This window comes from Vigna umbellata, chromosome 9, assembly GCF_029865625.1.
Source record: "Vigna umbellata cultivar VRB3 chromosome 9, Vumbellata_1.0, whole genome shotgun sequence".
Classification (NCBI taxonomy): domain Eukaryota; kingdom Viridiplantae; phylum Streptophyta; class Magnoliopsida; order Fabales; family Fabaceae; genus Vigna; species Vigna umbellata.
Genome location: NC_142173.1, coordinates 47100913 through 47113071, shown reverse-complemented (window position 1 = coordinate 47113071; position 12159 = coordinate 47100913). Strand labels below are relative to the sequence as shown.

Here is a 12159-nt window from a genome sequence, read left to right as displayed (position 1 = left end):
TAAGGCAATCCAATGACATTGCATAGTCTAAACTTTTAAAAGATATAGTGTTATAAACTTTTCTCACAAACATGCTTGAAAAATAGATATATTACTTCACAATAACTAGATATTAAATTTCATTTCAATTTCCTACCAAAAGAACACGAAAAACTCATTAAACTCATTGGAGTTACCTATAATGCTTTCTCACATCCTAGAATTAGACTTTTTACTGTCAGTTCTCATGTTACACAAATTATAATTTCGTTATAGAAATAAAATTAGGGTAGCTAAAAAGAGTAAATATTAGGCAGAAGGTAACATAAAACAAGAAATAATATATATTGGAGTAGTTTTTAGAACAATTACAAACGCTAATTTTGAACCATAAAGAGTTTCATTACTTTGAACAACTTCTTCCATGGTGGAAAAGAAGATGAAACTCTAAAACTGAAAGAAAAACAACTATGGAGAAAAACATTCACTTTAAAATCTTCTTATTTAACCCCTAATACGTCATATATAAAAGTGAAAAATATATTTACGAGACAATTAACTGTTGAATTGAACTTCTGTTAAGAGTTTCACCATTTCATTTATGCAAGACGATAAATTTTTCAAAAACCCATCTACATGGAAAAAAAATAATATTGGAAAACCTGTCAGCTCACACTTTAACCTTCCATGGAGCAAATTGGATATTTAATAAAGAAAACAGAGTGATGAACATTGACCCTAATGTGTGACTGATTATGTAAGTATTTTAATAGATTTAGGATGGGTTTTGATACTATGTTTCAATTTTAAAGTGGATCATACGGAATCTTGCAAAATGAGATGACAATTCTCATCCTTTTTTACATCATGGTCTTTGTCTAAATTCACTGCAACTTCCGTTGCTGTTGCTGTTGTTTTTCTTATAATTCAATTACGAATATTATATTTTATTTACATTAATTGAATATAGCATGTCGATGTAGTTTATGGCCAAAATTCAGTAATTGGTCATCTTTATTAATGATTTTAAGATGTTGCATTGAAAGAACCATTTAAACTATGATAAATGTGGAAGGTCTCACGTGGAAGCAAATAAAATATGGAATTAGGCAGAGGGGTTTTTTTTCTTCCATGACATAAAAAGTGCCCCCACTTGGTGCTCGCTCTTGTCCTTTGCATACTTTAAGGTCAATCTTCATTTCCATGCCATGGTTTTGGTAATCTCATAATTCAGATCCAACAGCAATTTCAGATTTCTGCAAGTTGCAAAGAATCAAGAGATAGTATGGGGTTCCAACAACATGGGAATAGTGAACTGGGGTTGTCTGCAATTGCTTTGGGATCAAAGAACGAGTACAAGAGGATGCACTCCGACCTTCCAGAGGGAGACGATGATGTTTTGCAACAGGAAGCAAGGAGGAACAGTACCAGGAAATATGTTATGGCATGTGCCACCTTTGCTTCTCTCAATAATGTCCTTCTCGGCTATGGTATGCTTGATTCGCGTAGTCTCTTACTTTTTCTGCGATTCATGAAAGAACTTCCTACATTTTCAGCTTAGGATTTGAGAGTACTGATTTTTGGTGCTGTTTAAAACCATACCCAAATGAAAAATGTTAGTTTTTTTGCACTATCCACCGATCAGAATATCATCAGTATTGTTTTCTTAAGATTAAGCATTAACAAATTTATCGTACATAGCAATTTAAGATTAAATAACAGTAAATTTGCAGTACAGAAAGATTTGTTAAGAAATATTTTTATGAATTACTCTTGTCAACTGTCAGATGTTGGTGTGATGAGTGGAGCAGTTATATTTATAAAAGAAGATCTGAAGATATCAGAGGTGAAGGAGGAGTTTTTAGTTGGTATATTGAGCGTTATTTCTCTACTTGGAAGTTTAGGTGGTGGAAGAACTTCCGATATTATTGGTAGGAAATGGACAATGGCCATAGCTGCAGTGATTTTTCAAATGGGTTCACTGATAATGACTCTTGCTCCTTCATTTTCAATACTAATGGTTGGAAGATTTTTAGCTGGCGTTGGAATAGGATTTGGAGGCTTGATTGCCCCTATATACATTGCAGAGATATCACCAAACACCACCAGAGGCTTTCTCACTACCTTCCCAGAGATTTTCATCAATCTAGGAATTTTGCTTGGCTATGTATCAAATTATGCTTTTTCAGGCTTCTCGGTTCACATAAACTGGAGGATAATGCTTGCTGTGGGGATTTTGCCCTCAGTTTTCATTGGCTTTGCACTTTTCATCATTCCCGAGTCACCAAGGTGGTTGGTAATGCAGAACCGGATTGAAGAAGCAAGATCAGTGCTTCTGAAAACTAATGAAAGTGACAGAGAAGTGGAGGAGAGGCTTGCAGAAATACAGCAGGCAGCTGGTTTGGGCAATGGTGAACACTATGAAGAGAAACCTGTGTGGTATGAACTGTTGTTTCCTTCTCCTTCCCTTCGCAGAATGATGATCACAGGAATCGGGATTCAATGTTTTCAACAGATTTCTGGAATTGATGCAACTGTGTATTACAGTCCTGAGATTTTCAAAGCAGCTGGGATTGAGGATAATGCAAAACTCCTAGCTGCCACTGTTGCTGTAGGTGTGACAAAGACAGTTTTTATATTGGTAGCAATTCTTCTTATTGACAAAAAAGGAAGGAGGCCACTACTCTTTGTAAGCACAATTGGGATGACAGTGTGTTTGTTTAGCATAGGGGTTAGTCTTTCTTTGTTTCCAAAAGGATCATTTGTAATTGCATTGGTAATTGTACTTGTTTGTGGGAATGTGGCTTTCTTTTCTGTTGGATTAGGCCCTGTGTGTTGGGTTTTGACATCTGAAATCTTCCCTTTAAGGGTGCGTGCTCAAGCATCTTCGCTTGGGGCTGTGGGCAATAGGGTCTGTAGTGGTTTTGTGGCTATGTCTTTCCTTTCTGTTTCGCGTGCAATTACAGTGGGTGGAGCATTCTTTCTGTTTGCTGCTATTTCTTCTCTTGCCATTGTGTTTGTCTACGTGCTAGTTCCTGAGACCAAAGGGAAGTCATTGGAGCAGATAGAGCTCATGTTTAAGAATGAACACAAGAGGCAAGGAAGTGAAATAGAGTTAGGAGATGTTGAAGTTCAGAAGCTTGTGCAGGACAAAACAATTTTGACAGATTAATTTATTAGCTCATGTTTCATATGCATCACCTTTCTACCACCACACATTTCGGATCTATCAGTAAGGAACAGAAGATAATATGATACGAAATTCCACTCTAACTATCCTTTCTCAGTTGTACCACCGTTAATCTTTTTTCTTGTTAACATGGAAAGAGAATTTTGATCATGGTTTTAAGCATGGTTAACGAAGAGGTCCATGTGATGTAGGACTTTTTATAAGTCTCTCGATTTAATGGTTAGACAGACTTCTTTGTTGGTCTACAAAAGAAACTTAGGTGAAGATTTAAAGCATGCCTCAATCTTTTTTTTTTTCTTTTTAAGCAGAAAATACAGTTTTTGTTGTATAGTTATCCTAGTGCTTGGAGTCTCTCGTTAAGAGAGGGTGTTATTGTACCTTGAAAGGGGTCTTGTAATTCGGACACTGGTAGGTGCTAGTTATTGAGTGGGATGTTAATTTATCAGTTTACATCAATTGTTTCTTCTTGATTCATGATGAGATTTGAAAAACTCGAGTTCATAGAGTATAAAATACTTTTGATCCGATATACTATCAGGTCACCCCTCCGCATTTCCCAGAAACTTGTATTTGAACGAAGAATTTTAACAATTTCAAAAAATTGAAATACATGGTATTTGAATTATTTTAAATTAAATTTTTTTATTTTTTTAAATAGTTTGTTTGATATACTAATCAAAATATCTTATATTTTAATTTTTTTTATTTGGATAAAATAATTTAATTTCTATTTTAAGATAACCTCAACTTTATTCTTAAGTTTAAATTGAACTAGCTCGACATTTGATTCCAGACGATTCGTTTTCACTTTCAGTTTGGGCTAATTCTAAAAGATTTGACATTGACTGACTAGGTCTAACCTTTAGTCTAAGTTAACTCGTCTCAACCTTCAACTATGGTCGATTGATTTTAACTTTCAATCCAAACGGACTTAGGTCGACCTTTAACAAGAGCAAACATGGCTCGAACTTCGGTTCAAAATAATTAAGTTCAATCTCCAGCCTGAGTCGGCCCTACTCGATTTTGTGTCTGAGTCGACCCTGCTCAACCTTCAGCTTCGTTGGTTCATCCTAACATTCACTCCTAACCGAGTCGACTTGACCTTAGGTTTATTTGACTTTACTCAACCTTTATGTCAAATTGTTTTGACCTTTTATTTATGCAAATCAACTTGTGATAAATCGGCTTGACCTTTGGTTTATGCCAACTTGGCTCCAATACAGTCCAATCAACTTAACTCAACATTTGACCTAGACAGATTCGGCTTAACTTTTGACTCAAGTTAATTTTTTACTCAAACTTCATTCCAAGCCAAATTAATTCAACTTTTAATCTAAATTGACTTGATTAACTCTTTAGTCAAGCCAACTAATTTGAACTTTCAATTAGAGTTGATTCGATTGAGCTTTCCACATTAACTCATAAATGGGTGATAATAAAATAAAATTGAATAGAATTTCAAATTTTATACTTTTGAAGATATTTGAAAATTTTCATTTTTACTCATTTGAAATACTTTCCAAAATTCTTTAAATGTGATTTTTTTCTTTCTAATTACTTTATCTCAAGTCACTTTATTATAAAGAAATTTAAATTCTTTAAATAATTATTCTAAATTACCTTATCCAAACACACCTACTTGTTTTCAGGATGTACTGTGTATTCAATCTCACGAAAGAGACACTTTTAAACGAGAATACTTTAAATACTTATAATAAAACGTTGAATGTGTATAAAGGATGGACATTGCAAGAATACTTTAAATACTTAGTTATACTTTTATGATTTTCTATTTAAAATAAAAAATTATACCAGAATGATTGGTAGAATACCCTGGTAATTACATAAATTGATAATTTTATTAATTTGTAATAACTCGATTGCAAAAGCATTAATTCTTTGTTGTGACTTTAAATTTTAATGCTTTTCTTAAATTTATACCAGTTTTATACGTTGAATTCTTAACTTGGGTTTTGTATTTGCCTCATGAGGCGTCATCACGCTGGCTAGCGAGCGTAAATGAAGCCATAATGACCAGCAAGTTTAATCAATTGCTCTGCAAGCTTATAATAAACATATATTATCAAATGTCATAAAAGAATATCCATTTGAAAAAGCATTGGCACTCAAATAGTATCAGAATATTCATTTTCATTTGTTTGTATCCGCGCATACAGACGTAGGTAAGGTTTATCTTTTGTCGGACACCATTTTCTCACATAAATCCCTCGCCCTTTTCTCACTCTGCGGTGAAACAGCCTGCTTCTAACACCTGATAAGATGGAGAGCAAACAGCAGTCTCGTAGAAGTGAAGGGACTAAAGCTCCATGTTGTTTAGATTGAAAGTTATTCCTTGAACACATCAGAATATTGTTGAATGATCAGAATATTGTTGAATGATCAGTTTCGTCAAACTTCACTTTTAGTGACAATCCAATTGGTGCAGTTCAAAAGGCAGTGGTTTTCTTACATATGGATTCTCAGAAATACGTACAACAAATGCAGCAAATGCAGGCTACCGGACTATTGCCTTTGATTTCAGAGGCTTTCTGAGCATCCAGCGGAGCAGAAAAGGGAAACTTACTTGACCATGATGATGTCGTGGGTCTTCTATAGATTCATTAAGCAATAGTTAGCAAGGTATGCAACATGTACTACACAATACAGAAACAATATCTCTCAAACAGCATAGTTTTATGATACACAGAATAAAAATAACAATATACAATTCTGAAACTAAATTTTATCACCAAAATTTCCATTGTGATGCTAGGTAAGTTATAAGGAACATCTACACAATCTTTCGGGAAGTGATACCATTAGCGGTTAATTATCAAGGAAATCATGGACTTGTATAACCCATCTACGCCCATACCACCATTGTTCTCTGAGGAAGTTATTGGCAACCTATGCATCACTATATGAACAATTTGGTTTCAGATTTGCATTGTAGCTTCTCAGTCCCACTACCTCTTTCAGAAATCTGGTAAAAGTGGATATATTTTCCTTGTAATTTGAGTATCTTCATGTTATTCTCAAGGAGTGAAATCTAAATATCTAAATATTTGTATACAAGAACATTCTAGGGTACTTATATAATTTATCAAGTACAGTTAATGATTCACGCAGGACTCTTGGAGTGGAAAGTAGCATAAGAGATCCTAAAGTCACGGTTCCAGCAATGCTGATCATGGATGAGAAAGACTGTCTTAAAAGTCTTCTGGCATGAAGGACTACATCCGAAGTGGGACAGTGAAACATTTTGTGCCAGAATTGGGCATCATATATATATATATTCCATAAGGAAGCCATTTTGTGAATGAACAATTCCCACAGGGGAACCTTACACTGTTGAATTCCTTAACAAACAAAGCATATGATGGTCTGATGCACTACTGCACAACAAGGGATTCTCTTGTGCTGGGATCATTTCTAAACCTCCTATTTCTAAGTAACTTGAGCATGTACTTATTTTATCAGAGCTTTAATCTACAGTCACAAATAAGCTAGATTGCTTTTTGATAAATACTATTTAATTCTTGCACAATTTCTTGCTGCCTTAATAAGCCAAACACTGCGGAATCTAAGTTGCTGCAGAATGCTCAATATCTTATATTTTTCTTGTTATTAAGTGTCCAGCAGTAATTAAAATCTGAAAAGAGCACCAAGAAGTTTTATTAAACTTTTCCGAGAACAGTCCTCATTTCATTTTGCTCCAGTTTGACCTATTCGCCCAATGTTTCATTATTACCAACTATGTCCCACTTACACATGATTGGATTTAAATATCATGACTTACCTTCAAGGATGGCATCAATTCTAATGTTGGTATTTTAGATGATGCGATTAGAATTGATAGAAACGGCCCTGAATGGCCTGTGATCATAATTTCTACTTGACACAATAATTAGGCATTACTACCTTATGAATTGTGATCATTTTTAGTTTCAGATGTTCAAGTCATCCTAATTTCATTATTTTAAACTATCATGGTTGACAGGACAAATCCTAGACACTAACCAGTGATTAACCAGTAAATTTGTTTACAAATAGTATATGTTCCATCCTCAACATTAATAAATCTCAATGAGACCTGCTACAGAGACTAAACAAGTCAAACAGGTAGATTTTGCGAGAATCCCTTTGCCTTAGTGTCCAATCATACATGAATCCATGATTGCTAAAGTTGTTCTTACCCTGCATCATCCTACATCACGTTGACCTTATACCTATCCGCAGAAATTGTTTATCCATCCTAATCTGATAACCTAAGTCAGTTGGTCACTATATACTGACCATTATTTGCTACTATCAACAATCCTGATGAAGCTAGAGATCTATAATAGTACAACTCGTCTTCAAAGTAGGCAGCTTGTTCATTTTCAATGAACAAAAACTTAAACAGCTACACAGTTCGGATCATGAAACTTGTTATAGAGGAGCATGGTTACTGTGCAACTCGGTTCTTGTTGCCACAAAGTTTCAGTAACAGATGTGGCAGCTCAGAAAATAACAGATTGCCTCTAGGGAAAAGCTAGAGGGCAAAATGTATAGAAAATACACTAAATTGTGCTCAAAATCATGTTTGGCTAAGAAACCAAATGGAGAGGGTGAGAAAATAGTAATGTTCAAATAAAAAGTCTTCTCATGAGAAGACAATATAGTAGCCCAGGGTTACTCAACATCTGCAGTGCCCCTATACCACTATAGCGCACTGAATCATCAACGTTACATTTGAGAGAGATAAATATAAAGCAAAATACAAGAGGGAAATTAAGTGCATATAGGAACTCGGGCTATCTTTTTTGTCAGAAAAGCTGCACCAGTTTCACTACAGCTCAAATTGTAACAAACAAATAACGAATGTCATGAAATTAGTATCAGAAAACTAAAATGAAAAATGACTTGACATAACTTGCTTGGAGGTTCGTTTTTGTACCCAAATACCCTGATGTTTTCCTTTGTGTATCCAAGTACAGTTAAATTAGTTTGATTGTTATAAGCATGCCAACAGAACACTCAAAACAGAAACTGGAGAAAATACAGATTTTCCAGATTGATAGGAGAGGTCAAGTTGAAGATTGTATGATACCAAAGAAATAAACTACAAAATCAGGTAGATGACAAAAGAGTAATACACAAAAATACAGAGTTACGGATGAAGGAAAAAAAGTCAGGAAAAAGAAAATGGATCAAACAAATATAAAAACTCCTTCAATATTCTATGAGACATTCAAGTATAAATTATTGATGAATATTTAAAATTCTCTTCGAAACTAACCATTTATGCCACAGCTCAAGGGCATATGTGATGTTACAACCTCGGCAAATCAATGTTTATTATTCTCGGCTGCATTCTCTTCCTTCCCAAGTGCAACAACTACTTTCTTCAAGATGGATTCTGTTGGTTGATGAGAGTTCTCAACTGCCTTTGAGATTACTTGCCATTTCTCTCCATGTTTTGGTTCAGCAGCAATACATCTCTTCAATACATCCTTCTGGTTCTCCTCAGTTCCATGCTGTAGTTCAAATTTGTAGCACAATGCCCAGAAATCCCCAATGTCAGGAGCTAGCGTCACAGCCCGATTCAACCAAGTCCTAGCTTTGTCCACCTTCCTATCATGCCAGAATAATTTGGCGACAGCAGCAATAACATGGGCATCATGGTCACATTTCTTGATGGCATCCACACTCTTCGTTTTACGTTGTGGACGTGGAACCATCTCAATTGATGCTGCCCACAGAATACCACTGTTAGGACACTCCTGCAACGCTTTTGCCATCAAAATATCAGCTTCTTTCTTATATCCATGCTTCAATTCCGCTCTAACAGCAGCTAGCCAGAGTTCAGGGTTTTGAGGATTCTTCTTTCTAGCCATTGTGAGAACTGCACGAGCTTTACTCAGTCCATTCATCTCCTCTTCAAGATTAGCAAGAGAAAGCCAAAGAGGTACACAATTAGGACAGTTTTTCAGTCCAGATTCGTAGACCTTCTTTGCTTCCCTCATGTGATCAAGCCGTTTTTCAGTCTGATCAAGTCGCTTTGCATTCTCGGCAAGCTGTTCCTCTAGTTGGCCAAGCATCAGCCACAATTTAAAGAATGAAGGGAATTGCTTCAGACCTTCGTCTAACAATCTCCTTTCTTCTTCAATGTTCCCCAGCTCTCTCTCCACAATAGCCGATTTCATCCAGACTCTTTCTGTACCTCCTCTCTCTCTAGCTTTAGCCAACAACATCCTAGCTCTCTCAGGTTCATGGTTTTCAAATTCTAACTTGAAAGCAGCAAGCCATATTTCCTCAGAATTGGGAATGGCAGCATAAGCTTCTTGGAGGATAGCACGAGCTGCAGGCACATCTCCAGCAAGCCACTTCTCTTTGGCACCCATAAGCCAAAGAACTTCAGCCTGTGGTCTGTATGTAACTGCTTTGCGAAGTAATGCATCCAGAGATTCCCTGGTACCATGACTCTTTTCCAGCTGCGCTGCTTTGAGCCATATGCTCTTTTTAGTTAAGAAGACAGTCAAAGCATGAGCATAAATAGCTCTAGCAGTCTCAATAGAACCCCTTTTCTTGCATTCCTCTGCATCAGCAACCCATGTCCTCTTCCTATCTTCTTCTTCAACTCCAATCCCAATAGTATTGTGTACTATTGCTTGGCAAGTTGCAACCGACCCAGCTCGCTCCGCTGCCTCTGCTTCCTTCATCCAAGCTTCCCTATCAATCACCAAACCTTCCCTCTGCAAAGCCCTTATACCCCTTTCAATGATCTTCCCAACCATGGAAGTATTGCCATTAGCTTCTTCCAACTTCGCAGCTGTTATCCATATAGATGGTTCCTTGGATAGCCTCTCCCTCGCCCTATTCAGAACCTTCTTAGCATTGTCATAAGTCTCCAACCTCGCAAGCGCAAGCCAGAGTTCGACATGCAAAGGACAACACTCCACGGCCCTGTGAAGCAAAAGCCTAGCATCCTCCTCATTAGCAAGCTCCACAACGGCCTTCCACAGCCTAACCGAATCAGGAATGTGCTCCAACCCCTTCCTCAAAACCCTACTCCTGTTTGCATCATCATGCTCCAATTTCGCAGCCTGCATCCACAACTTCACCGAATTGGGAATCGACTTAACACCCCTTGCAATCACCGCCTTTGCCTCATCCGGATTAGCCAGCCTACAAGCCTCCAGCCACACATCCTCGTTCTTGGGACACTCCTCACACCCTTTCTGTATCAACTGCCTAGCTGCCTGAAGCTTCCCTGCCAATTCCTCCAGCCTTGCAGCAGCAATCCAGCCTGGAGGGTGCTTCGGATTTGTCTGAGTGACACTTTTTAGTAGCAACCTAGCCTTCTTGAAATCCGAAATTTCAGCATCACTGGTAATCTTCATACTATTAAGCACGGTCAAATACCCCTTGGGGTCAACATTCGTCATCCCAGAAACCGAATCTGACAGCCTATCCAACTTCAAAGATAACACAGTACCTCTACCCTCACCCACGGCAGTCAAATCCGTAACTGGGGTTTGTGCCCATGGAGTCTCCGTTCCATTAGCAGCCCTGCTCTTTGGATCCAACGCTGTGACATGCTCTTGTTCCTGCCTTGCCTTCTCAAGAAGAGTATCCGGCACAGGCACAAAACTCTCGAACCTCTTCTTCTTGTTTCTGGACGAATAACCCCCACTCTCGAACTTCTCAAGACTCTGCCAATCATCCGAAGAAAGAGTATACAATTTCCTCTTCAAATCAGCAAACTGTTCGGTGATCTTAGGGTTTGAGGCTCGATATTTCTCAATCTCTTGCTTCAACCTGGCCTCCCTCCTATCCTTCCTCCGTGAATCCATCCTCTTGTCAATGGCTTCCCAAACTGCGTCTGCTTCTTTGTCATCCTCATCGTATTCCGCAGAGGCAAATAACCCAACATCATTCCCTTCAAACTCGTCGAACTTTTGATTCTCGTCATAGCCTTTGTCCTCGCCCTCGTCGTCATCCTCCTCCTCACCGGGCTTCCCTCGCCCCCGCCCGGCGCCGGCGGTTCCACCAATAGTTGTGGCGGAGCGGTCGGGGAGGTCAGGGGCGGCCCTTGCGGGACCAATATCGGAACGAGTGGTGAAGCCAGTGGCACCACGGCCAAGTCCGGCGACATAGTTCGGAGGGGGCTTGGAGTTGAGGAAATCGAAGCGGGGTTTGGGGACAGCCGGAGGATTGGTGCCGCCTAGGAGGGGAATGTGAAGGGTTAGGGTCGAGTACGGCCCGACGCCGAGATCGGAGATGAGAACCGAATCATCGCCGTCATTAGCGGCTGATAATCGGTGACTCTGAGAGAGGAAGAGGCGCTGTTGAGAAATTGGGAGGGTTAGGGTTTGTTGGATCGCAAGTTTGAGGTGATGGAGAGTGGTGGTGTTAGGGTTTACGTCTATGGCTAGGGTTTTCTGGTTGGGTGATGCGATAAACACCATGGTTATGGCTATGGTGTAGCTCAAGGAGAAATTCGTAACTATCGTTCAAGTAGAACATGAAACAAATAAAGAACTACGGCTGCAGAAACATACATATATGTTAACTAACACCGACTATAAAAGTCCATGAAATTAACGGACCGTGTCCTTAACTTCATTTGGGTCATGGTTATTTCTATTTTCATTTGTATTAAATAATTATAATTATGTATAAATATATTTAATAAGCTTAAATATTTTTTGTAAAACAAATGTGAAGGCTCAATAAAAAATTATTAAATATGAAATATAATTTAAAATATGTACCTTATTTAAACCTAAGAATACTCACTATAATTTTGAATGAATTAATCTCATTCTAATATTTAATATCATAATTTATATTTTAAGATTTGACATTGTTTATAAGACTTCATTATTTAATATTAAAAAATTTTAGTATAAATAAAAAGTCTGATAAGGAAAAAATATAATTTAATATATTTAGTCAAACGAAGAAACCAATTAACTCGACTTACTTTCACCTAATTTAATTTA

General features: G+C 37.6%; 2 protein-coding genes across 3 annotated transcripts; one reads left to right on the top strand and one right to left on the bottom strand.

Moving 5' to 3' along the window:
- Positions 1–1098: 1098 nt before the first annotated feature.
- LOC124848383 (putative polyol transporter 4) lies at positions 1099–3641 on the top strand. Its single transcript, XM_047326040.2, has 2 exons — positions 1099–1469; positions 1767–3641. Exons 1-2 carry the CDS (start codon positions 1265–1267, stop codon positions 3149–3151), a joined length of 1590 nt encoding a protein of 529 aa, XP_047181996.1. The 5' UTR covers positions 1099–1264; the 3' UTR covers positions 3152–3641.
- Positions 3642–5220: 1579 nt separating this feature from the next.
- Positions 5221–11697, bottom strand: EMB2770 (pre-mRNA splicing factor-like protein). 2 transcript variants are annotated; one of them, XR_015782102.1, is made up of 3 exons: positions 8451–11697; positions 5640–5779; positions 5221–5521 (listed from the first exon to the last, which is right to left on the bottom strand). XR_015782102.1 is itself a non-coding variant. In XM_047326037.2 (2 exons), exon 1 carries the CDS (start codon positions 11620–11622, stop codon positions 8500–8502), a length of 3123 nt encoding a protein of 1040 aa, XP_047181993.1. In that variant the 5' UTR covers positions 11623–11697; the 3' UTR covers positions 5556–5779; positions 8451–8499. The 2 variants fall into 2 exon arrangements, 1 of the variants encoding a protein (XP_047181993.1); XM_047326037.2 differs by lacking the exon at positions 5221–5521 and having other exon boundaries at positions 5556–5779.
- Between the last annotated feature and the right edge of the window lie 462 nt (positions 11698–12159).